Source organism: Bos grunniens, chromosome 8 (genome assembly GCF_055505025.1).
Source record: "Bos grunniens cultivar Pamir isolate PY7600 chromosome 8, Bosgru_T2T1.0, whole genome shotgun sequence".
Classification (NCBI taxonomy): Eukaryota; Metazoa; Chordata; class Mammalia; order Artiodactyla; family Bovidae; genus Bos; species Bos grunniens.
This window is the reverse complement of record NC_141172.1, coordinates 6016094-6037871: the sequence shown is the minus strand read 5'-3', so window position 1 is coordinate 6037871 and position 21778 is coordinate 6016094. Positions and strand designations below refer to the sequence as shown.

Genomic DNA, 21778 nt, shown 5'->3' with positions numbered 1-21778 from the left:
AAGGCCAACCTCCCCGCTTCTCAGAAGAGCACTGGTCCAGCTCCCAGTCGTGGAGGGGAAGTGATCTGTGGTTATCAACAGGCCAGTGATGGTGGTGATGGCGGGAGAGGAGTGGATGTTGCCAATTCTAATGGCCTCCTGATCCCTCAGGAACTGGTGTCCTTCGTGTATGTATGTTCCTGTGATTTTGCAAAGATTGAGGGCAGGAGGAGAAGGGGACGACAGAGGATGAGATGGTTGGATGGCATCACCAACTCAATGGACACGAGTTTGGGTAAACTCCAGGAGTTGGTGATGTACTGGGAGGCCTGGCATGCTGTGGTTCATGGGGTCACAAAGAGTCGGAAACGACTAAACTGAAACTTCCTGCATGTTATCTAGGACAATGCAAAAGAATACAAAGGAATATGTAATTTTCAAACATTTATTTGGCTGCACTGGATCTTAGTTGCAGCATGTGGGATCTAGTTACCTGACCAGGGATTGAATCGGGCCCCTACATTGGGAATGCAGTCTCAGTCACTGGGCCACCAGGGAACTCTCAGAAATAAGTAATTCTTAACCAGCAATGTAAATCCAAGAGACCAGGAGCTCATAAAACCACACATGGACTCTGCTTCCACCCAGCTGCAACGCTGGAGGGCCCCAGGACGCTGGCCTTGGAAGAGGACCGGTTATACCACCAGTCCCCCATGCCTCCAGGGCTCCTCAGGTCACTGCTGGTGTATGGCTGGTAAAAAGACGTAAGAGTTCTTACCTTAATTAAACAGGGACAGAGCTGCTTAATCAACAGAAGACGGCTGATGAGAATGACAGGAAAATAGGAGATGAGGTACCATGCTTTGAAAGTATAGCAGCAGCAACGTAGTTAAAACTAGGTATTTATTTTGTTCCACTCAACTGAGACAAGACATCCCTGGTTAGAGGTTCGAGGGCACCCAGATTCATGGGAACATGATTCTTTCTGGGGGATAAGGAGAGACAGCAGCTACAAGTCCACAGACAGTGACACACAATCTTGGAGATACCACCAGAACGCAGACTTCACACTGAAGGAGAGGCTTTTTATTGGCAGCCATTCCTTGTGTTAACAGGGTGAAGCAGTGATTGCAAAAGGTACAAGTTGGCTTCCTGCCAAACTAGTTTCACTGTGGATTAGAGGGCACCGAGGTCAGTCAAGTCACAACCGCCTTGTCTCAAGGAGACAATCCATACAAGTAGTACAGCGCTTCCATCTCATTCACATGATTAGCCAAGGTGCACAAAAAGAAAACTTAGAAGGATCACAGCAAGGACAGGACTGGAGAGGGTGAGCCATGCTGTGACGTGCGACAGATGCAGGGGACCTGGGAGAACAACAGGGCTTTCTCCAAAGGGCTGCCCCATGATCTCTTCTCAGATCTGTCCCACTCCAGATCCAGAAAGCGCCTGCTTGTGCAGGGATCTAACTAGGAACTCTGCTTTCCATTCTAGGAAATCTACAAACCCTTTAAGGTCTCGCTCCCTGGTGATGCAGAGGCGGGGGGTGGGGGCAGTACAGAAGTGGTCAGGGCAGAAGCAGGGGCCGCAGGCACTACACAGTTCGTCTACGGGGAAAGGTTCGCTCTGCTTCGGCAGTGGCTTGTGTGTCTACGTGTTCGTGCTGGGGCAGCAGTCTGTCCCTGGGCAGGCCTGGCTGTGTGTCTGGAAGACAGACTGGATGGCAGACACACAGCTTGGCCCAACCCAGTCTTCTTCAGACCCTGTCTAAAAACCCTTATATCTTATCATAATTCAAAAAATAAAAGACATCCCACTCCCCCCAGTCCCCCCACCTCATCCCCAGTCCAAGTGGCTGTATTTAGGGGAAAACTGGCCCTGGGCCAGCAGACAGGCCCCCAAGCAGATCAGATCTTCTAGTACTGATGAGTGCACGGCATTCCAGCCACGATTTCCGACTCGATTCCACAGTGGTCCTGTCCTCTGAGGATTTTGAAGAAGCCTGGAAAGCAGAAGTAAGATGCATTTAGTCTGCTTGGATTCTGATCTTTGCTAACATACCCAGCGTGCATGCTCAGTCGTGTTTGACTCTTTGTGATCCCATGGACTATAGCCCACCAGGCTCATCTGTGCATGAGATTTCCCAGGCAAGAATACTGGACTGGGTTGCCATTCTCTTCTCCAAGGGATCTGCCCTACCCAGGGATCAAACCCACATCTCCTGTGTCTCCCGCATCAGCAGGCGAATTCTTTACCACTGAGCCACCTGGGAAGCCGCAGACCCACCCCTGAAAGACGGGGGAGTGGAAGTCACAAACCAGCCCCAAAGCTGTCACCAACCGGCACACAAGGTGCTCGGCGGGCTTCCACTTACCCTCCCACCCAGCCCTGTATCAGACTTCTGGATGGTATGGGCCCCCGCCCCCTGCGGAGCCAGGACGAGCACACCTGGCTTGAGGCCATGCCCCCATCCACACACCCTATTGGGATCAGAGGCTGCCCTGTGGCAAGGGGAAACCCCAGGTGCCCAGCACAGCTGGTGGACACGATGCCCACTGTGCCCTGGCCTGGGCGCCTTCTCAGTGGGGACTGTGCTCACCATTGTCACCCCAATCAGTGTTCCAGGAGTTGCCGACCAGCCAGTAGGGGGTGCCGTTCTCCACTCCCCAGCCTAGGATGCGGATGGCGTGGCCTCCCATAATCTCTCCAGAGACGTGCTGGTACACCCCTGGGGGAGAACAAGACCCTTCAGACTCAGCCTGGGCACCGCTGGTCTCCCACAGCAGCCCGCCCGCTCAGCTGGCCAACCCCACACAGGACAGATAGAGCCAGAGGAAAGGACGGGCCCTGGTGTTCCATGGGAAGACTCCAGGGATTCCCATAACATCCAGGAATTACTTAAATATATTTTTGAAAGCCCAGCACACTTAAACATGGGGGATAAATATTAAGATGGAGTGCAATACAATGTGCTTGTTGGCTGCCTTTTAAATTAGAAACTCTGACACATTAAAATATCAACGATTATTTTTTTTACATACTAGGACTCCATGCAATGACTTGTCAAAGGCATTCTGTGGCTTAAGAGTTTTAAATTGCTAATCTGGGGCACAGCGTGCAGACTGGGTGCCGTGGGAGAGGGCTGGGCTGGCAGCTGCAAGTCTGACTGATGGGAAGAGGTACCGGCTAAGGTGCTCAGAGGACCACCAGGTTACTGATGAATGACTGTCCAATCGGAAATGTGTTCTCTTTTATAACACTAGTGGGAGTTAAGAACTGCCAGGTTTATAATTTTTTTCTCGCCAGGCAACTTGGTCTTTTTTTTTTAAATGACTGGAGAGCTTTGAGTTTTTGAACAAGCAGAATACAAAATGAGACAGAAGTCCTCAGCACAGACCGTTTGTCTAGAACAGGGGATTTCTAAGACAGCTCTTGGGTGGGGACCATCCTGCCCCCTTCCCACTTTGAGTCCCCACAGAAAGGTGCTCCCTGTTTCCTCACCCACTGGGGGCTGGGCACAAGGCTAAGACTTTGTCAAGACAAAGATGACAGAGGAGGTCACTCAGTGCAGACACGGGAAACCTGCGGACGTGCTGGGGAAGTGATAGAGCTGGAGAGATGGGGCTGGCGGCTCCAGAAGGAGCAGAAAGGAGGAGACGCTTGGGAGGAGCAGGAGTTGGCCACAGATAGGGCGGGTGCGAGGGGCTGAGAGAGTGGCCAGCAGCGTGCGGCACTGCTGGAGGCCCAGCGCCCACCCAGGACATCCTGCCAGCCAGGAACCCATACCTGCCTCCCCGGGTGCTGTCGGTTGGGTCGGGGCGGGGGGGATACACACCAGACTTGTATAGCAGGAAGTCCGAGTACACAGAGAAGGCCCCCTCGACTGGGCCATTTTTGTAGATCTCTGCCATGATCTCCTTCTCGTTGTTGGCGACGCTGTAGGAACTGCATCCTGCGAAGAAACCAACCAAGTGGGGCAGGTGCCTCCGGCAGGGGGTCAGCCACTCCCTGATTCATGGGGTTCCAGCAGGCAGGATCTTGCGGTGGGTGTGTGTGTGTGTGTGTGTGTGCGCACATGCATGCGCGGTAAGCATGAGGCCCTAGAAGCAGGGCAGGAGCAGAAGGCTCCTAGGCCAGATTACTGCCCTGTGACTGAGGGGTTTGGTCTCTTTCTTCCGAGACTGAGGGTCTAAGACTCCGTTCAGGGTGGAGACACGCAGAGAACACCGTGCGGCTCCCTCCCATCAAAGAGGCACTAACCGCATCGCTTCTCCTGACCTATGACTCCAATGCCTCCTCCTTCAGCTTCCCTGGGGAGGGGCGGGGGTCGCCCACCCCACTTACCAAAATGCTTGTCTTCTTTGTAGGACGGGCTGTAGCCGGGCTCACAGGTCTTGCTGCACTTGGGGGTGTCCCCCTCACCGGTGCACGGGGGCCGGGAGCCGTTCACATGGTGCTCACAGGGAGGGATGGAGTACGGTCTGCAACCTGGGGGCCAAGGAGAAAGGTGGTGTCAGCAGGAAGCCCCTCAGAGGCCAGACAGAAGAATCAGGGCGAGAGCTCATGAGAACGGAAGTCGCCCAGAGTCTGTGGCGCCAACACTGCCCTCTTCCAGTTGCTGACTCTGTGTACACAGGGCTGCCCTGTCTTCTACCTGAGTTTTCAGCCCAGAGTTCAATGTACCCTCAACCCTGATCTTCACTTTATAGGGGAAAATGAGACCACTATTACTCCTGCTTATAAAATCCATCTGGCTGGACGGGAGCTAAAGGCAGACACTCACCTACATGCGAGTTATAGAGGCCCCCGGACACTAAGCCTTTCTTTGTCCAGAAGTTCCAGGCTCCAGAGGGGAAGCCGCCGTTACAGCTGAGAAAAGAGCCACTCATTAAACAGTGTGAGAGTTGTCCTGGCTGCTCCCAGACCACCACTCACTGCACCCATCACCACCTTTAGCAGATCCCCAAAATCCCCTAATTCTCCTCCTGATAGTCACTTCCTGCTGGGAATCACCCAGGACTGCCCACCAAGTACTTTCATAATCAGAAGTACTTTCATAATCATGTGCTCACCAGGAGGCTGTGTCTTCTCTCTGGACAGGGGTTCTCAAAGGGCAGCACATGAGAATCCCTGGGGCTATGTTATAAATAGCAATTCCAGGGATTTCATTGCTGTGGGCTGAGACCTACGCACTCCCTTTTTACTTTCTTTTCAGGCCCCAGGTTTTTCTAATCTGCAGCCACATCTGAGAACCACTGTTGCACCAGAACTGGCAGAAAACGGAGCTGTGTTCCTAATGTAGCTTATCTGGGAATCCATCAAACCTCAGTTACAGAGGAGGAGACACGCCCCAAGCTGTTCCCTGAGGAACAGAAAAGGAGAAGAAGCACAATAAAACCCAGAAACTAAACCAGGAACATCTGTTTTCCCCCAACCGAGCCCCAGTCCAGCCCTGTGGGGGCCCAGCCTGGTTTCAGGAGCCTCCTAAAAGCAGTATCTCCCAGGGTCGGCTTCCAGATGCCCTGGGGCCCCATCGTGTCTTGGTAGAGATATCTCCTGCCCGAGGGAGTGTCATGCCTGTCCTCTACAGGGAGCCCTCCGGTCCACATCCATCCACAGGTCTCCTGGGGAAGCTCCCAGGGGCTTCGACTCACCCGTCCCCACACTCGCCACCACAGCAGGTCAGCATGTCCTCAGCGGACACCTCCACGTTGACACGCCCATTGCTGTGGATGCAGATCCGGTCAGAAATGGCTTCCACAGCCCCGAACGCCTGCAGGAACAAGCCCCCCGAGGTGAGCCCCACTCCGTGCTGTGGTCCCTCCAGCCTGCAGCGAGGAGACCACAGTTGACACCTCCGGCCTTCCTGGTGGCTTGCTTCCCTCAAGGCAGCTGGGGGTCGTGGGGCTCAAGCTGGGCTTTAAAGCAAGAGACCAGTTCACCCCAGACCTGTACCTGGGCATTTGGTCTATCTCTGAAACATGCAGTTTTTGGATTTTTAACATACAAGTATAGCTTGCACAAAGGACAAATACTGTTATGATGCCACTTATATGAGGTACCCAGACTAGTTAATATCATAAGCTCCCTACACAAAATAAAAAAGTCAGGGGTGGAGTGTATGACTATTGGCATAACTGATGCCATCTTGGGGCCCTACAGTTTCTCTGGTCCTTTTGCTGATATACCTTGATTGCATGACGCAGTGAATCACTTCTATGTCATCAAAGACTTTAGCATTTAACAGATTTTGTTTCATAATCATTAGGACCATGTAGCCTCTATGTTCTGTTAGTCCCCAAACAATGAGGAAAACTTTCGCTGACATAATGCCTGGTTACCATTCATGAATCTTGACTTAGGAATGTACTTCCCATTTTCAAGATTCTAACTACCCATCCCCATACCCTAGGTTAGCTATAAAAATCCAGAGGCTCCTCAGTGGTGTGGAGTGCAGCTGCAAATGCTTCCAGACTCTTGTCCCCACTCATATCCCCCATCCTGATCCTACCCTGTGAGTCACCCTGTAATAAACTGATTCACTGATTTAAAAAAAAAAAAGAAAAAAAACAGAAAAGTCATAGCACAGGGAACTTTACTAAGTGCTCTGTGGTGACCTAAATCAGAAGGAAATCCAAAACTCGGGGGATATGTGTAGCTGACTCACTTTGCTGTACAGTAAAAACTAACACATCCTTGTAGAGCAATTATGTGTATGTGTCAGGTCGTGCCCCACTCCTTGCAACCCCATAGACTGCAGCCCGCCAGGCTCCTCTGTTCTGGGATTCTCCTGTCCCTGAGATTCTCCAGGCAAGAATACTGGAGCGGGTAGCCAGTTCCTTCTCCAGCAGAGCTTCTTGACCCAGGGATTGAACCTGGGTCTCCCACACTGCAGGCAGATTATTGTCTGAGCCATCACTCCAACAAAAATTAAAACAAAAAGAAAAGTCATGAGAGACAGAAAGTAGAAGAGTGGCCACTGGGGACTGGTGGAGGCGAGCAGGAGTTCCTGTTTTGTGGGGATGGAGTCTGTGGACGCTGGTGGTGATGGCGGCACAGCAACGGGAATGAACCCAACGCCACTGGCTGGCACGCTGCACGACTAGGATAGTTACATTTATATCACGTGTTTTACCCACACAAACTCAGTAAAGACAGCTCATTGACACAGATGCGCTGCTACTTCATGAAGCAGTGTGTGCATGCTAAGTCGCTTCAGACACGTCCAACTCTGTGCGACCTTTGGACTGTAGCCAGGCAGAGCAGGGGTCAAAGCTAATGGTGTCTGCTGATGGCCCAGGACAGGGTGTTCAACAGAAATCAAAACTGCTTCACAACCCATATGTGGGGCATGCCTTGTACAGGACACTCTCCCTGTCAATTCTTCCATCTGGTCCTGCCATGATTCACGACCACCAGGGATCTTTCTTTTACACTAGGGGAGACTGAGCCTCGAGAAGTTTATGTGACTTGCCTAGACTCAACCTGTCTAACCTTAGATCTCCTGGTTGATCCCACCCGTCCCCAGCCCCTCGCCCCAACCCTCCCTTCTGGCCAGCAGGGCCTCACCCAGCAGGAGCCACAGGATCCCTGGTCTCTGATCTCTTTGATGGTCGGGCAGTTTGGCCACTGTTTCCGAGCATCGAAGCTTTCAGGCAGAACCACATCCGCAGCAAATGCATCTCTGAAAAATGAAAGGTCTCCATCACAAGCTGTCACCTTACAGTCCGCGCCCCCAGCCCCTGTGGCCTGCGCTGTCACTTTGTAGGAAGAGGATGAAGATGTGTGGAGGGGGCCATGTGCAAGGACATCCCCTTGGAATTTTATTAAATTTTTTTTTTTTTTTTTGCTGCGACATGGAGCATACAGGATGCTGGTTCCCCGACCAGGGATTGAAATCATGCCCTCAGCAGTGATAGCATGGAGTCCTAACCTCTGCACCGCCAGGGAACTTCCCACTTGGAGCTTGATAAAAACAAAACTGGGTTCTACTCCTCCAAATAACTTACCATTCTGTATACTTCTGCCTAAACTTATTTTGTGCATATTTTTGAAGAGTTTTAACCTCAGGGTCCAGATAACTACATCTCTTGCTTTTCCCATGCTACCCCAAATCGAACATCTGCCAGATGTTCATCATTTTTCAAACATCTTCATAACTGTGTATTGGTCCCATCACTTAACTATCCCAGCCTCACAGATTTTTCTAATACTTCCTTCAAGGGAAGTATCTGCGTGAAAAATGCAGACTTTTCCAGAAAAATAAAACCTTAATGGCAGACCACATGGCTTTTTTCAGGTTTTCCTTATTCAAGACCATTCAGACCTGGGGCCTCTCCCTCTGCAGCTGGGACACCCGAGAAGCACAGGAGGAAATTCCGGCACTGGGAGCGGGACCCTGCGCCTCAGGCGGGGTCCCTGCAGCTAGGGGCAGGGGGCAGGGCAGGTGAGGCCTCTGGATGCCAGGGAAGCCTCCCTGTCTCCCCCTTGCCCCTGTGCCAAGCATAATCTCTGCCTACATGCCAGCAGTTCTGGTGCAGCCAGGTGCCTTACCCGGGAGCGGGTACGCACCTCTGGGGCAGCTTGGGCCCGCCCAGGATGGTGCCACACAGCTTCTTCACATAGCTCAGGTCCACGTTGTAGAAGTTGTGTCCAGCCTGGAAAAGAGCCCCACCCAGAGCAGTCACCCACCAACTTGGGGGGTTGGGGGTGTGGCATGTGCACACCACCCACACAGGGCCTGACAAGGCCAGGGGTCCCCTCAACCCCATAGCGCACGGGTGCTGGGGCACTGCTACAGAATGATGTCTTTCCCCCTACAATTCAGGTTGAAACCTAACCTCACTGTGATGCTGTGACACAGTGGGGGCCTTTAGAGATGATCAGGTTATGAGGGTGTAGCCCTCAAGATTGGGACTAGTGCCCTTTTATAAGGAGACCCCAGAGATCAAGCTTGCCCCTCAGGCCAGGGAAGGACACAGAAGTCACCACTTGCCACCTAGAAAAGGACCCCAACCAGGACCTGGCCATGCTAGCACCCTAGTCATGGTGGGGTCTCAGCACCAACCCAGCTGTGAACTCCACGGGGGCTGGTTTACTCCCCCATGCACCTGCACACACTCACACTCATACTCTCACACACGTGGACGACACATGCACACACACACGAGGAAGGGGACAGGGCAGTGGGCACGGGCCTAAGCAAGTCAGGACCACGAGTCAGATCAACTGTCCAGGACACACCGGCCGGTGGGCACAGCCGCAGCCCCTCCCGCAGGAGTCAGCACGCACAGAAGGGGCCCCCAGCCCACCTTCCAAGTGGTGTTTTGCTTGTTAACAAAGTTGACCATTTCATCGGACAGAGGCGGGAAATACAGGCTGCTCCGGGCACTGGTCAGCACCAGCAGGCAGCTGAGGGTGGCCAAGAGCCGCCACATTTTGGAAACTGGATCGGAGATTCACCTGGAGAGGAAAGGACACGAGACATCAGCACGTTTCTTCCTTCAGCTCAAGTGCTCGACACACACAAGCGTCACCTCAGGATGACCGTTCTGGGGGCCTCGTCCCATCCTCTCTCCGCCGTCTGCCCCCTCATGCTCCTTGGTCTCCCCTTCTGGAAACAGGGTGTCAGCAGAGTGCCTGCAGGGACCTTGGCACCTGTGGGCTCTCATGCCTTGTCTCAGAGTCCCAGCCCGTGCCCACAGCACACAGGACTGCACGATGGACTGAATGTTTGTGTCCCCTGCCCACAAATTCAGGTTGCAATCCTACCCCAGAAGGTGATGGTGTTAGGAGGTGGGGCCTTTGGGGGAATGATAAGGTCATGAGGGTGGAGCCCCTATGAGTGGGATTAGTGCCCTGATTATAAAAAAGACGCTACAGAGCTCCCTTGCCTCTTCTCCATGTGAGGACACAAGGGCAGTCTGACCAGACGGGGTGTCCTCAGTGGACCACACTGGCCCCTGATCTTGGGACTCCCAGTCTCCAGAACTGACAGCAGTAAGTTTGTCTGGAGGCCACTGTCTGTGGCATTCTGCTGCAGCTACCTGAATGGCTAAGAGAGACCGTGTGGTTCAGGAACACAAGACAAGCCAAGGAAGGGCTGTGCCATACGCATAAGGCCCCACTGATGTGGGCAGGACACCGTGTCACTTAAGTCTCCAAAGCTGCTGCAGGGCCACGTAAGGGCTCACGGTCTGAAATGGTGCTGGTCACTGCATGGTTTGTGAACCAACTATCTCGTGAACTATGAGTTTGGGGCAAAGTTAGCCTGCTTTCCGTCAGAACCCACCCCAGGGCCCAGGTGACAAGCAGTGCCAACAAGTCCATCCCAAACAAACAGATAAAACCAAACGTTCACGCAAAGTCAAGTCCACTGTCCCTGGTGCTGTGGCCAACCTGCCCCTCCATGCACTACCGGAACAAAGTTTGGGCCTCTTCTCAAGTTTGAGCTCCCAAAGAGTAAACACCTTTCCCTGTGATCACGTCTCAACTGGAAGCCCAGTGAGAGACAAAAAATGAAACCGAAGATAAATCTCACGAGCCACGTTTTGAACACCAGACAAGCAAACACAAGTCCACCTGCAGCTCCGCAGGCCTTTCCCGAGAGCCGGGAACTAGAGCTGGTTTGGCCGGTGGCACAGGTCTCCTGGGACTTTCTGTGGTTTTTCCAGTCAGACGAGGACTGTGCTTCAGAGACGGGGCTTCCAAGAAGCTAAGTCATCCCATTACCACTACGGCCTTAGATCCTGGACTGGCCTGCAGGTCGAGAGACAGGCGAGTTCTAGAGTCACACTCTTAGGCAGGAGGCTCTGATGAGAGCAAGAAATATGACCCAGGTGCCACAGCACCCCCGGGCCTGGGGAGATGCCCTCTCAGTGAGTGTGAGTGTGTGTGTGTGTGTGTGTGCACGCGCGCAAAGGAGCTGGTCACTGTGTCACCTCCTCAGGTCACAGGTTGCTGAGTGGTACAGGAAGATGACGTGTGTGACAGCACTGAACACGCTGCCTCCCACACAGTGAATTCTATTTAAGCAAAAACAAATCTAAATTTATCTGTTGCTTAAGCAACAAGCCACTGGGAAGAATCCATGTGTGAGGCTGGCCAGGCAGTTCTGGAAAGCAGCGGTGACGGAGGCCTGAACCCCTGGGGTGGCAGAGGTATGATAAACCCCAGGGGATGCCAGCTCAGGAAGGGGTCCATCAACACAACAGGCCACTTGGAGGCACAGCCTATGTGTGGCAGAGGCGGGGGAGGAAACACACATCTCGGTGGATGGTGTTTGCACACCTGGTTGTGCATTTACAAAAAGGGAAAAAAATAAGACTGAATCTTTACCCTCAAGTTCTTACACACAAAAATGCTACATGGAACAAAGATCTTGCATAAAAACACAGAAGTTGTATGAGAAAATAAGCACACTTAAAAAAAGTAGTATTGGGACTACCCTGGTGGCTCAGGGATAAGGAATCCGCCTGCCAAGGCAGGAGACGCAGGTTCAATCCCTGATCTGGGGGGATCCCATATGCCGCAGAGCAACCAAGCCCATGTGCCACAACTATTGAGCCTTCGCTCTAGAGCCCGGGAACTGCAAATACGGAGCCCGTGTGCCACAACGAGAGCGCAGCCCCTGCTTGCCAAAGCAAGAGAAAGCCCGTGCGCAGCGAAGACGACCCAGCGGAGCCAAAAAAAGATAATCCTTAAGATTAGTAAAACAAACAAACAATATTGGAGTGAGGAATGCCTCAGACTGACATAAAACAGAGCCCGTAAGGGGAAAATGTTTGATTACATGAAAGTAAAGCCTCCCTTCTAGAAAAAAACAACATACAAAGTGACAGACAAAAAACAGCCCATACATATACTTAAGGCTTTGTTTCCCTATTAGGCAAAGGACCCAAAATCAGAACAGAAGCAGCATAATGGAAAACTAGCCAAAGGAGATACACAGTACGTGTACAGAAAAAGAGCTTCAGAAGGCCAGCAGATATTGAAAGATGCTCATCAAAGAGATATTTATCTTCCACCACACTGGCAGAAGCTGCAGTGGGATCATTTTCCACCGGGGTTAGAGGTGGGGAATCAGATGCTGCTGCTGCTGTTTACCCATCAGTAGGTACTGCCCAGCGTCTATCAGCTCTTCAATCCACAACCCTTTGACTCAGCAATCTGACCTTTAGAAATGTATCCCACAAGCCTCAAAACGCAAAGACACCGGTACATGGGTATTCACTAAACATTCTTGGTGTTCACAAAAGACCAGAAAGAAAGCATCTATAACAGGAACTGTTAAGTTGTGGTAAATGGTTAAATAATGAAGTACAAAAGCAGCCATTAGGAAATGAACCTGTGGAAGTGAACCACATTGTACTAATATATATGTGTGTGTGTGTGTGTGTGTATATATATATATATATGCACACACACACACACACACACACACTAAGTGAAAGAAAGCAAAGGAGCAGGTGAGTCATGGCAAGTGTGACCCCTCAACCCGAGCACGTTTATTCCTGTCACTACATGCAAAATGTCAAGAAAACATACTCACACATAACTGCTTACGTTCGCTATATGTGTGCACGCTCACTTGCGTTCAACTCTGAGACCCCATGGACTGTAGCCCGCCAGGCTCCTCTGTCCATGGGACTCTTCAGGCGCGAATACTGGAGTCTGTTGCCATTTCCTCCTCCAGGGGATCTTCCCAACCCAAGGATCAAACCCACAGCTCCCACATCTCCAGCATTGGCAGGCAGATTCTTTACCACTGAGCCACCTAGGAAGCCCACGTTCACTATACAGCCTTCCCTCTTTTTTAAAAAAATTATTTTTTCTGGAGTGAACATGCTATACTCTAAGTTTTGCTCCTGTAGGAAGAATAATACTGTTAACAATCTTTCAGTTGGGCCACCCAACTGAAAGAACCCAACTGAAATGACATGTTCTGATGAGGCCGGAGATGCATTTCCAGTCAGAGGCCTTCTCTCGAGTGACTTTCTGCTCAAAATGCTTACCCTTCCCATGTTCAGTGACTCACAGGAAGGCTGCTGCTCACATGACCCCGAGTCAGGCAGTCTCCAAACTGTCAGCAGATATTTCACTGTACACGCATGTGCCAGGAGAGACAAAGGAGCTCTCCAGGGCTTCTTTTTAAAAGGCTTCTGAGCAGAGAAGAAGAGGGTTCCTATCGACACCCTGACTTACACTTGTCATCTTAACACTGCCCTGAGAAGATGTGTGTGCTCCCCGCATACAGACCCACCCCTGCAGCTGGAGGCCGGGCCGACAGGCCCATCAGAATCACAGCTGGAAGGGTCGCCAGCCTCGGCCCTCACCACAGCCTGTCCAGGTCACAGGAACACAGCTGGGTCCCCAGGAAACCAGAGGCCATGCTCGTGAATGCTCCCTGTGTGTCAAAGCAGAGTGTCCCCAGGACCCCTGTGGGCTTAGCCAGCTGCTCAGTGTGCAGAATGGGGGGCTTCCATGCAACCCGGATCACATGTAAGATTTCTCTGGTTTCCTGGTGGCAGGGAACGCGGGCAGCTCCCAGCCTGAGCCCAGGATCCCACCCTGCTTTCCTGCTCTATGGGTCCTACTCCATGGCTCCTATCAACTGTTCTCCCAGCTCAACCCCGGCCTCAGCGAGAACCAGACCCGTGAACCTGGGGATTGCAGCAAAGCACGAACCACCGCCCCAACTCGCCCACTGGGGCTGCAGCATCACATAAGAGCATCTGGGTTGCAGTTCAAGGATGAGCTCCAGGCGTGTAGTCCGGAGACCTGGATTCCACTTACTTCCTAACTGTGCACCTGCCTTCACTTAGCCTCAGTCTCACCACCTGTAAAATGGGGCTAATGACCACTCGTGTCCCCCCCAGTGGAAGTCCAGAGTGAGAGGAGGGTGCCTGCCACAGTCAGAAGGCAACAAAGCCTCCTCCCTCTTCTCTTCTCTCGTTTCCCTATTCACAGCCCGTGCCAGACAAGCCCAGTTCGCATAAACCCACCTACCTACCTCCACGTCTCAAAGACGTGGTTAAAACAGGTGTTAACTCTAGATGACCTCCCAATGGGCCTCCCTTTCTGGCGGTCCGGAAGCTATTGAGACCCCAGAGAATATGGAGTCAAGTTTCTCCTCCCAAGGGGCCAGACCGATGTCCAGGGCAGTGGCAACTGCATTCCAGGGGGTGCTGACCTCCACAGGGACCGTGAAGGGACAAGCTGCGCACAAACAGCCGGAGGCCCGAGCTGCGCTGTTAGCCGGGGTCACGGCCTCAGCACCAAACACTGCCAGTTTTCACTTCCCCTCTTTCGGGCAAACATTTCCCTTTTCTCATTCTGTGGGGGTATTTTTCCCCCTTAAAAACCAGGGAGAAAGAATAGAAGGTCCTTACTGCGAGGGAAGAGGGCTCCCATACAGGATTACGACACCTGCAAGTCACAAGACCACGTCAGGGTGTGGACGGAGCAGGAGCAGCTGTGGGCAGATGTGAGTTCCAGCCCTCGGTCAGCTGACTTCCTGGGAAGACAGAACACGGGCTCCTCTACACCCTCTGGCCCTTTTCCAAGCTAAACTCTAGCATTTAAAAATAAGGGCTGCCTCATGTCTTTCCGCTCCAGACCCCTAGAGCACTTTTGTGTCCAGCCTCCCCTGAGAGCACAGCTGCTCGCTACACCTCCCTGCCGCCAGCTATGGGCTCCGTGGACTGGGGCTCAGGAAGGAAGGGACTGAACACGGGAGTCCTGACATCCCAGGGACACGTAGCCAAGCCTGATTTTTTTTTATTTTTTAATTTAGTTTTATTTTTGTTGGTGTTGAAATGCATGAAGTCATTTATTCATGATTACAGCTATGCAAACAGCTGGGCAAATAGCCGTCCCAGGGCTTACAGACCCACCCTCTGCCCTGGGTGCCTCCATGAGAATGGGGAGCTGGTGGAGTTGGAGGCGCACAAAAATGCCGACACAACACAGGCCTTTAGGACAAGAGCCCAAGCTCGATTTTTAAAAACAGCTTTCTTATATGGTTAAGAGTCCTCTGCAGACTGGATTCTAAATCCTAAGGAGGCAGGACATATATACCTGAAATTTCCAAATTGGCCACCTGCAATCCACTGGCTAATCCAGAAAAAGATGGATGCATGTCCAACCCGCCTTTTATCTGGTCCTGTGCTCTTCCTTATCCATTGCTGTTGTTTAGTCTCTAAGTCGTGTCTGACTCTTTGCAAACCCAAGGACTGTAGCCCGCCAGGCTTCTCTGTCCACAGGGTTTCCCAGGTAAGAATACTGGAGTGGCTTGCCATTTCCTTCTCTAAGGGATCTTGCCAACCCGGGGATCGAACCCCTGTCTCCTGCATTAGCAGGCAGATTCTTTACCACTGAGCCACCAGGGAAGCCCCCTATCCACTGCTGCCACTCAAATACTGTTGACAGTTGGCTTTCACAGTTGGCTCAAAAGAACTGAGTGCCTACATTCTGCCAATAGCTACAAACCGAGGCTGTTTCTTATGCAGCAGAGTGGCTCTACATAGGGGTAAGGTAGAAGGTTTGGAGGGTTGTGAACATTCAGTGGGACCATGTTAGAACTTGTGTTTCTTTCTCTTCCACAAAGACTACTCTTGCCTCTCGCTGTCGCCATGAGCACTTGTGCCCTTGAAGCTGGGGCCATTTCAGGGCACCCACACAAAACCAGGCACCCCTTCGTATCCCCTGGATGCCAGCTGCTCGCCGACACCTCCATGCTGGAGCAGCGCACGGGCCTTGACTTCAAATGGGCTCTGACTGAACTGAAGGACACCTGGGACCCCTCCTCTTTGAATCTGATGTGGTCTTTCTGTCTGATGTCTTGGTTCCAAACGGAAACGTGCTCAGCTGCTTTGAATTCAAAGTGGAGCTCAGTAACAACCCAGAAGGGTGAGATGAGGAGGGAGGTGGGAGGGAGGTTCAAGTCGGGGGGGGGACGTGGGTAAACCTATGCCTGATTCATGCTGATGTTTGGTAGAAACCAACACAATACTGTAAAGCAATCATCCTTCAATTAAAAATAAATACATTTAAAAAAAAAAAAAGGCAAGCAGAAAGAGTTGCTGGTCTTCATCCTTGCAGCGCTAAAGAGACAGAAAGCCAGACATGAGCTGGTTATCTGGCCTCTAGACCCAGGCCCCCTGCAGCTGAATGCCCCCAAGCAAGTGCTGTGAGACCCAGAAAAGGCATCTACCACATCACTGCAGGCTCCACGGGATCCAGGAGCCGTGAGAGGGATCCCACCACCCTCACCCACTTAAGCTCTTCAGGACACTCATGGGGACTCTCCCTGCTCCCCATCTGCCAATCGTCTGCCCAGAATGAGGGACTAATTCCCACCGAGTTCTGCAGTGTGGCTTCCTCAAGCTGCTCTCCCCTGGTGCCTGGAAGCCGTATGGCTGCAGTGCCCACAAACGGAACATCACTTAACACACTATCGACCAAAGACGTATCACGGTCACAGGCGTCAGTTTCTGCAAAAATTCCCAGTCAGTAATGTGCTAAGATCAGTCACAACAGCTCACACCCTACAAAGAGAAGAAAAACACTAGTCTAGGGCTAAAAAGGGCTTTCTAGGTGGCTCAGTGTTAAAGAATCCACCTGCCAATGGAGGAGACGCAGGTTTGATTCCTGGGTTAGGAAGACCCCCCTGGAGGAGGAAATGGCAACCTACTCCACTATTTTCGCCTGGGAATTTCTATGGACAGAGGAGTTGCAAAGAGTTTGGACACTACTGAGCCACTAACCAACAGGCATAAAGAAATGAACCCCCAGGAAGGTCCTTGGCAGTCAAAAAATGTTGTTTTTTTGAAAAGCAAGACCATTTGGGCAAGGTTCTGGAAAGCTGTAGAAGCTTTTGCTTGCCAGCTTGCTCCCAGACTCAGATGCTGACTTACTGAGATGCTGAAGGGGTCACTTCGTCCCCACTCGGTCTCAGTCAATAAAACGGGCATGCTGCCTGGATTCTGAAGGACCTTGAGGCCACTCTATGAAAGCTTTCAGAAATCCCTGATGATTCAAATGAGATTAGTGTTCCAAGCCTTTCCAGCAAGCAGGAACATAGCAGCTCCCTAATTTAATTCGAGGCTAGATTACATCTCCCTGCTGGCTGGGCACTGGGGGCACAGAAACATAAGCAGATACAAAAGCAGGCAGCAGAAAGGCCTCACCTCTCTTATGTGGGCCTGGTTTCCTTCCCTGGGCCCCTGAGAAGACACATGCCCCTCATCAGGGGCTGCCTGGCTCGGAGCAGACAGCCCTACAGCCACGCAGGAACAGTTTCTCAGGGACTACGTGAGACAGTCTCTCATGGAACATATCTCCCTGTGCACAGGCTGGTTAACTCCTTCCTCCCCAAGGTAATCCCTTCTGTCCTCAAACGTACCTCAGTGGGCGGCGGGGAGAATCAAGATCTTCCTCAAATGATGGTTTGCGTGTGTGCCTGCATGCTCAGTCGCTCAACTGTGCTCGACTCTTTGCGACCCCATGGACTGTAGCCCACCAGGCTCCTCTGTCCATGGGATTCTCCAGGCAAGAATACTGGAGTGGGTTGCCATTTCCTCCTCCAGGGGACCTTCCTGACCCAGGGAACAAACCAGTGTCTCCTGCACTGACGAGTGGATTCTTTACAACTGCACCACCAGGTGAGCCCAAATGATGGTTTATTTTGCTCTTAACCACCAGAACATAGCACCCCCTAAATATCTGCAGAGTTAAGTAGAGGCAGAAAGGGTGGGGGCTGAAGGCTCCCAGTGGATGTGTGACAAGGCCTCAACCCTAAGCCACGGGACTTGTTTGTTCCAATGAACAGATCTTGCCCAACTCCAGGTCAGCAGGTCATGGAGAAGCCCAGCCTCGCTGGGTCTCTTGACAGAATAGCTGGTCTCACTGTGCTCTGTACGGAGTCCTTTCACTACCTAGATATTTGTCCCATCCTCCTTCCCGTACCCTTGCTGGTAATTCTAGGTTATCCTGATGGCCACACTGAGTGACTTACTGGCCAGGTAAGAGACATGTAACCACAGTCAGACTGCAGGCACATCCCTCCTAGCACCCAGCATTCATAACATAGTAATGCTGGAAAAGGACCCCTGGTCCTGATTAAGGCTTTTGTTTCCCAGGGGAGGGGACCTGGAGCTTGAGAAAAGACCGAGAGCAAGCTCTGGGTGGTGTACCTGGATAGGGACAGAACTGCCAAGAAATGAAATTGTAGAGATTTCTGCATAATCATCTGGGTGACTCCCGCCCCCCGCCCCATCATGTCACAAACCTGCAGGTGCCTCAGTTTTCTCATTGTAAAGTGGAAGACTCAGACTGCCAATACCCTGAACCCACACACGTCCTCAACGTTAAAAAAACCAGAGAATATTATCTACTTGAAGACAAGTCCAGATGCCTAGGTTAGGATCAAAAGAAACCTTCTTAACTTTCAGCTGTTGGCAAACATACTAAAACCCACAAATTACCACTGATCAACAACAAAAATAGAAAAACCTCATCAACAATTTCCTAGGGCAAAGAATTAAACTGGAATTCCCAACCATGCAAATTAAAACAAGGACAGCTTTTCAAACACATCAGATGGGCAGAGATTAAAATGTGGTAATACCTAGTGTTGGTAAATATGAGGAACAAGAACCCTCAAGGCCCTGAGAATATGTTGGTGAAACTTCAGTGGACAGCACTGACATCTAGAAAATGGACGGTGCACACACCTTAGGACCGAGCACCTTCCCGACTTCTGCTTCTCCCCCAGAAAAACCCTTGCAACTGACTGAGAGACAGGATACTGTAGCCTTGTGAGGACAGAGAAAAAGCAAAACCCACCTAACTGTCCCTCAGGAGAGAAATACACTGTGCATTTAAAATGAATGAACTGGGTCTGTATGTATCAACGTAAATCAATTTCACAGACACCAGTGGAAAAGGATACATGTGGTATAATTAAAGTCATGTGCATTTCAATAACATTATTCATAAATTGATACAGATACAAGGATTAAAAGAACAATAATGGGATTAAAAAAAATCATGCAGGAAAATTAGAAAGAGAAGAGCAGGGACATCCCTGGCAGTCTAGTGATTAAGACTTCACCTTTCAATGCAAGGAGGTAGGGATTTGAGATTCTTGGTTGGTTGGGGAGCTAAGATCCCACATACCTAAGTGGCCCAAAAGCCAAAGCATAAAACAGAAGCAGTGTTGTAACAAACTCAATACTTTAAAAATGGTCCACATCGAAAAAAAAAAAAAAAGAGAGAGAGAGACAGACAGAGAGGAGAGAAAGCAGACAGGAGTTACAATGTCCCTTAGGAACTAGACACAGATTTGCAGAAAAGAAGCTGAAAGTTGCTGCCTGCAGAGGGGGACTGTGACCAGGAGGAAAGGCCCTGACCCCACCACCCACTCTCCTCCCCACCCAGACACACAAGGCTGAGACAAGGAAGCTGTGGGTAGGGTAGAAAGCAGGTGGGGATGAGGCTTGGGCTTTAAAAAGGGACTGAAGCCTAAATATTTAATGGTGTTTGATCCCTAGATCCCCCTCCTACCCAAACTAGGGTAGAAGGTGAACATATCAGCCATGGAGGGACTGAGGAGTCATTTCTCAAGCACCTGGCTTAAGCAGCTCTTCTAAGTGTTAACCAAGAAAGCTGAGGACCCAGGGCACTGAGTGTAAACCAAGAAAAATGAAGACCCAGGACCAGAGTGACAACTGCCTCCTAATACCCAGTGAGTCCAACATACACCTGCATGTTGCTCAAGTAGATCCATCAACCTACTGGATCCATCAACCCCGACCACCCTGCACACGAGACTGAACTGTATCAAGGTGCCCGATCTCAATGCTCCCTGACCTACAAAAAATTATCATTTCATACAGTTCAACCTTTCATATTTCCAGTACTTTCCTTCTGCCAAACTGTAAAAAACAAACAGCAGATACTGCGGGTTCTCATCCCGAAACATTTCAGTCCTTCTCTCCCAAGGACACAATCACAACTCATCACCACATTTAAGAAAACCACCCAACCGACTTTCCAAGGTTCACCTGAAAGCACTCTTCCTTCACTCCCCAGTGCAGCTGCCAGGTAACAAAAGACATCTTAAGCCCTAAAACGCATGCAACCTCCTACTCCCAACTCCCAGGGCCAGCAGCTGGGGAAACAGCCAGTCCATAAGGAGGGCCTCGGCTCAGCTGCTGAGTCAGCAACACACGGGCAGGTGCCTCCTGCAGACAAAGGGCTTCCACCCTCACTACCTGACCAGTTCAGAAAAAGGGCTGTCCTGACCCAGCGGCAGCGGAGGTAATTGGAATCAGGGCTCTTGTCTGGTCCAAGTTGCCTCCCCCTGGGCCTGTGAAGCCCCCAGATAAGAGATCTGCACCTTTCCACTTGGCAGCACCCCAGCTCTAGGACAGATGCCCCTAAGAGATCTGAGTGAATCCAGGGCACCTTCTTTGGGAAAGCCACACAGGGTGGGGCAGCCCAACCTCTTTCTCCACAAAGCTTAAGAGTCACCATTACCAGTGCCAAAAGGAAACAATCTTCCATGAAGTTAACAACGTTATGAGAGAAGAAAAGGAAAGTAGCCTTTAACCGATCCTGACACACGGCTAAGGCTCTTTGTCTTATCACCCTGCATCTAAAGATTTAACTAGATGGATGTACCTTGGCAGATATGCCCCTAGTGAAGGCGCCTGAAGGGCAGTTTTTCTAAGGTTACCAAAGGTGCTAGGTCTCCCTTTGAACCCCATGCCCCTCCAACTGGGTATGAGTCTCAGAGGGATATGGGGCCTATCCTTCTCCCTGTGCCTGCCTATTGGCTTCCTCGCAAATCCAATTCACATCTACCAGAACGGCCTGGCTGACTTCCAAATTCAGTCACCCCACAATGCTCCCTCTCCCAGACCTCCAGAGTCATCAGCTGAGGGGCAGGCGATGCCCCAGGGACTCTGCCCTGCCTTTCCGCTCCCACAGCACCCTGGGCCCAAGCCTGACTCCCTTTCTTAGCAGTGCAGGGTTGGGGCCGGCACTCCACTCTTCTCACACTCCCAGGGAAGGGGCTGGCACCCTGGGCCCTAAAGTCCCCTGTCCTCCCCTCTGCTTAGCTTCTCCTCCCTCCATCTGTGGATTTAACTCTTCCTGTGGGTCCCACCCCGCTCCACCCAGTTCCAGGTTCCTGTTTCCCAGTTTCTGTCTTCTGGGGTCCCTGGAATTGTATGAATGTGTGCAGAAAGTTGCCCAGGAAAATCTTTTACAAAAAGAAAACAACTAAGACAGATGTTGATAGTATTTCCTATCAACTCAGTGATCTTCTAAGAAAACTGAGGACCAGAAGCTCACAAGGGGCTGGAAGCCAGGCTGAGGTCCAAAGTCAGCGGGGATCCAAGCCAAGCTCTTCCTCCCAGACTCCTCCCTTGGGTCCGCCTGCAAACTCCCCGCCTCCGGCTCTGGAGACGGCGGACCGTGGAGTAGGGTGATCCGACCCGGGGTCCGACCAGCGCCCGATATGGGGGCAAGCCTCCCGGACTGGCAGTGCAGTCCGGCCGCCCGCGCGCAGAGCTTGCTTTTCTCATCACAACCACGTGGGAGAGGGCGCGATGCCGCTCGGTTCGCCCGGCTGCGACTCCCCGAGGGTCCCGGCTTCCGCATCCCCTAGCCCGCCCGCACTCACCGCGCTCCGCCGCCGCCGCCGCCGAGGGCCTGGGCCTGCAGCCTGAGTGCCTGAGCAGCCGCCGTAGCTTCCCGCAGCCGCCCCCGCGCTAAGTACAGCGCCGGGCCC

General features: G+C 51.8%; 1 protein-coding gene across 3 annotated transcripts; it reads right to left on the bottom strand.

Annotated features, from left to right (window-relative positions):
• Nucleotides 1-865: 865 nt before the first annotated feature.
• On the bottom strand, nt 866-21760 carry CTSB (cathepsin B). Of its 3 annotated transcripts, none has more exons than XM_086414737.1 (10): nt 21671-21760; nt 9291-9441; nt 8551-8636; nt 7549-7663; nt 5634-5752; nt 4763-4848; nt 4324-4467; nt 3815-3931; nt 2579-2707; nt 866-1981 (listed from the first exon to the last, which is right to left on the bottom strand). In XM_086414737.1, the coding sequence occupies exons 2-10, from the start codon at nt 9414-9416 to the stop codon at nt 1896-1898; spliced, it is 1008 nt and encodes a 335-aa protein (XP_086270863.1). In that variant the 5' UTR covers nt 9417-9441; nt 21671-21760; the 3' UTR covers nt 866-1895. The 3 variants fall into 3 exon arrangements, with proteins under 3 accessions (XP_086270863.1, XP_086270865.1, XP_086270864.1); XM_086414739.1 differs by lacking the exon at nt 21671-21760 and adding an exon at nt 14370-14491; XM_086414738.1 differs by lacking the exon at nt 21671-21760 and adding an exon at nt 10561-10737.
• Between the last annotated feature and the right edge of the window lie 18 nt (nt 21761-21778).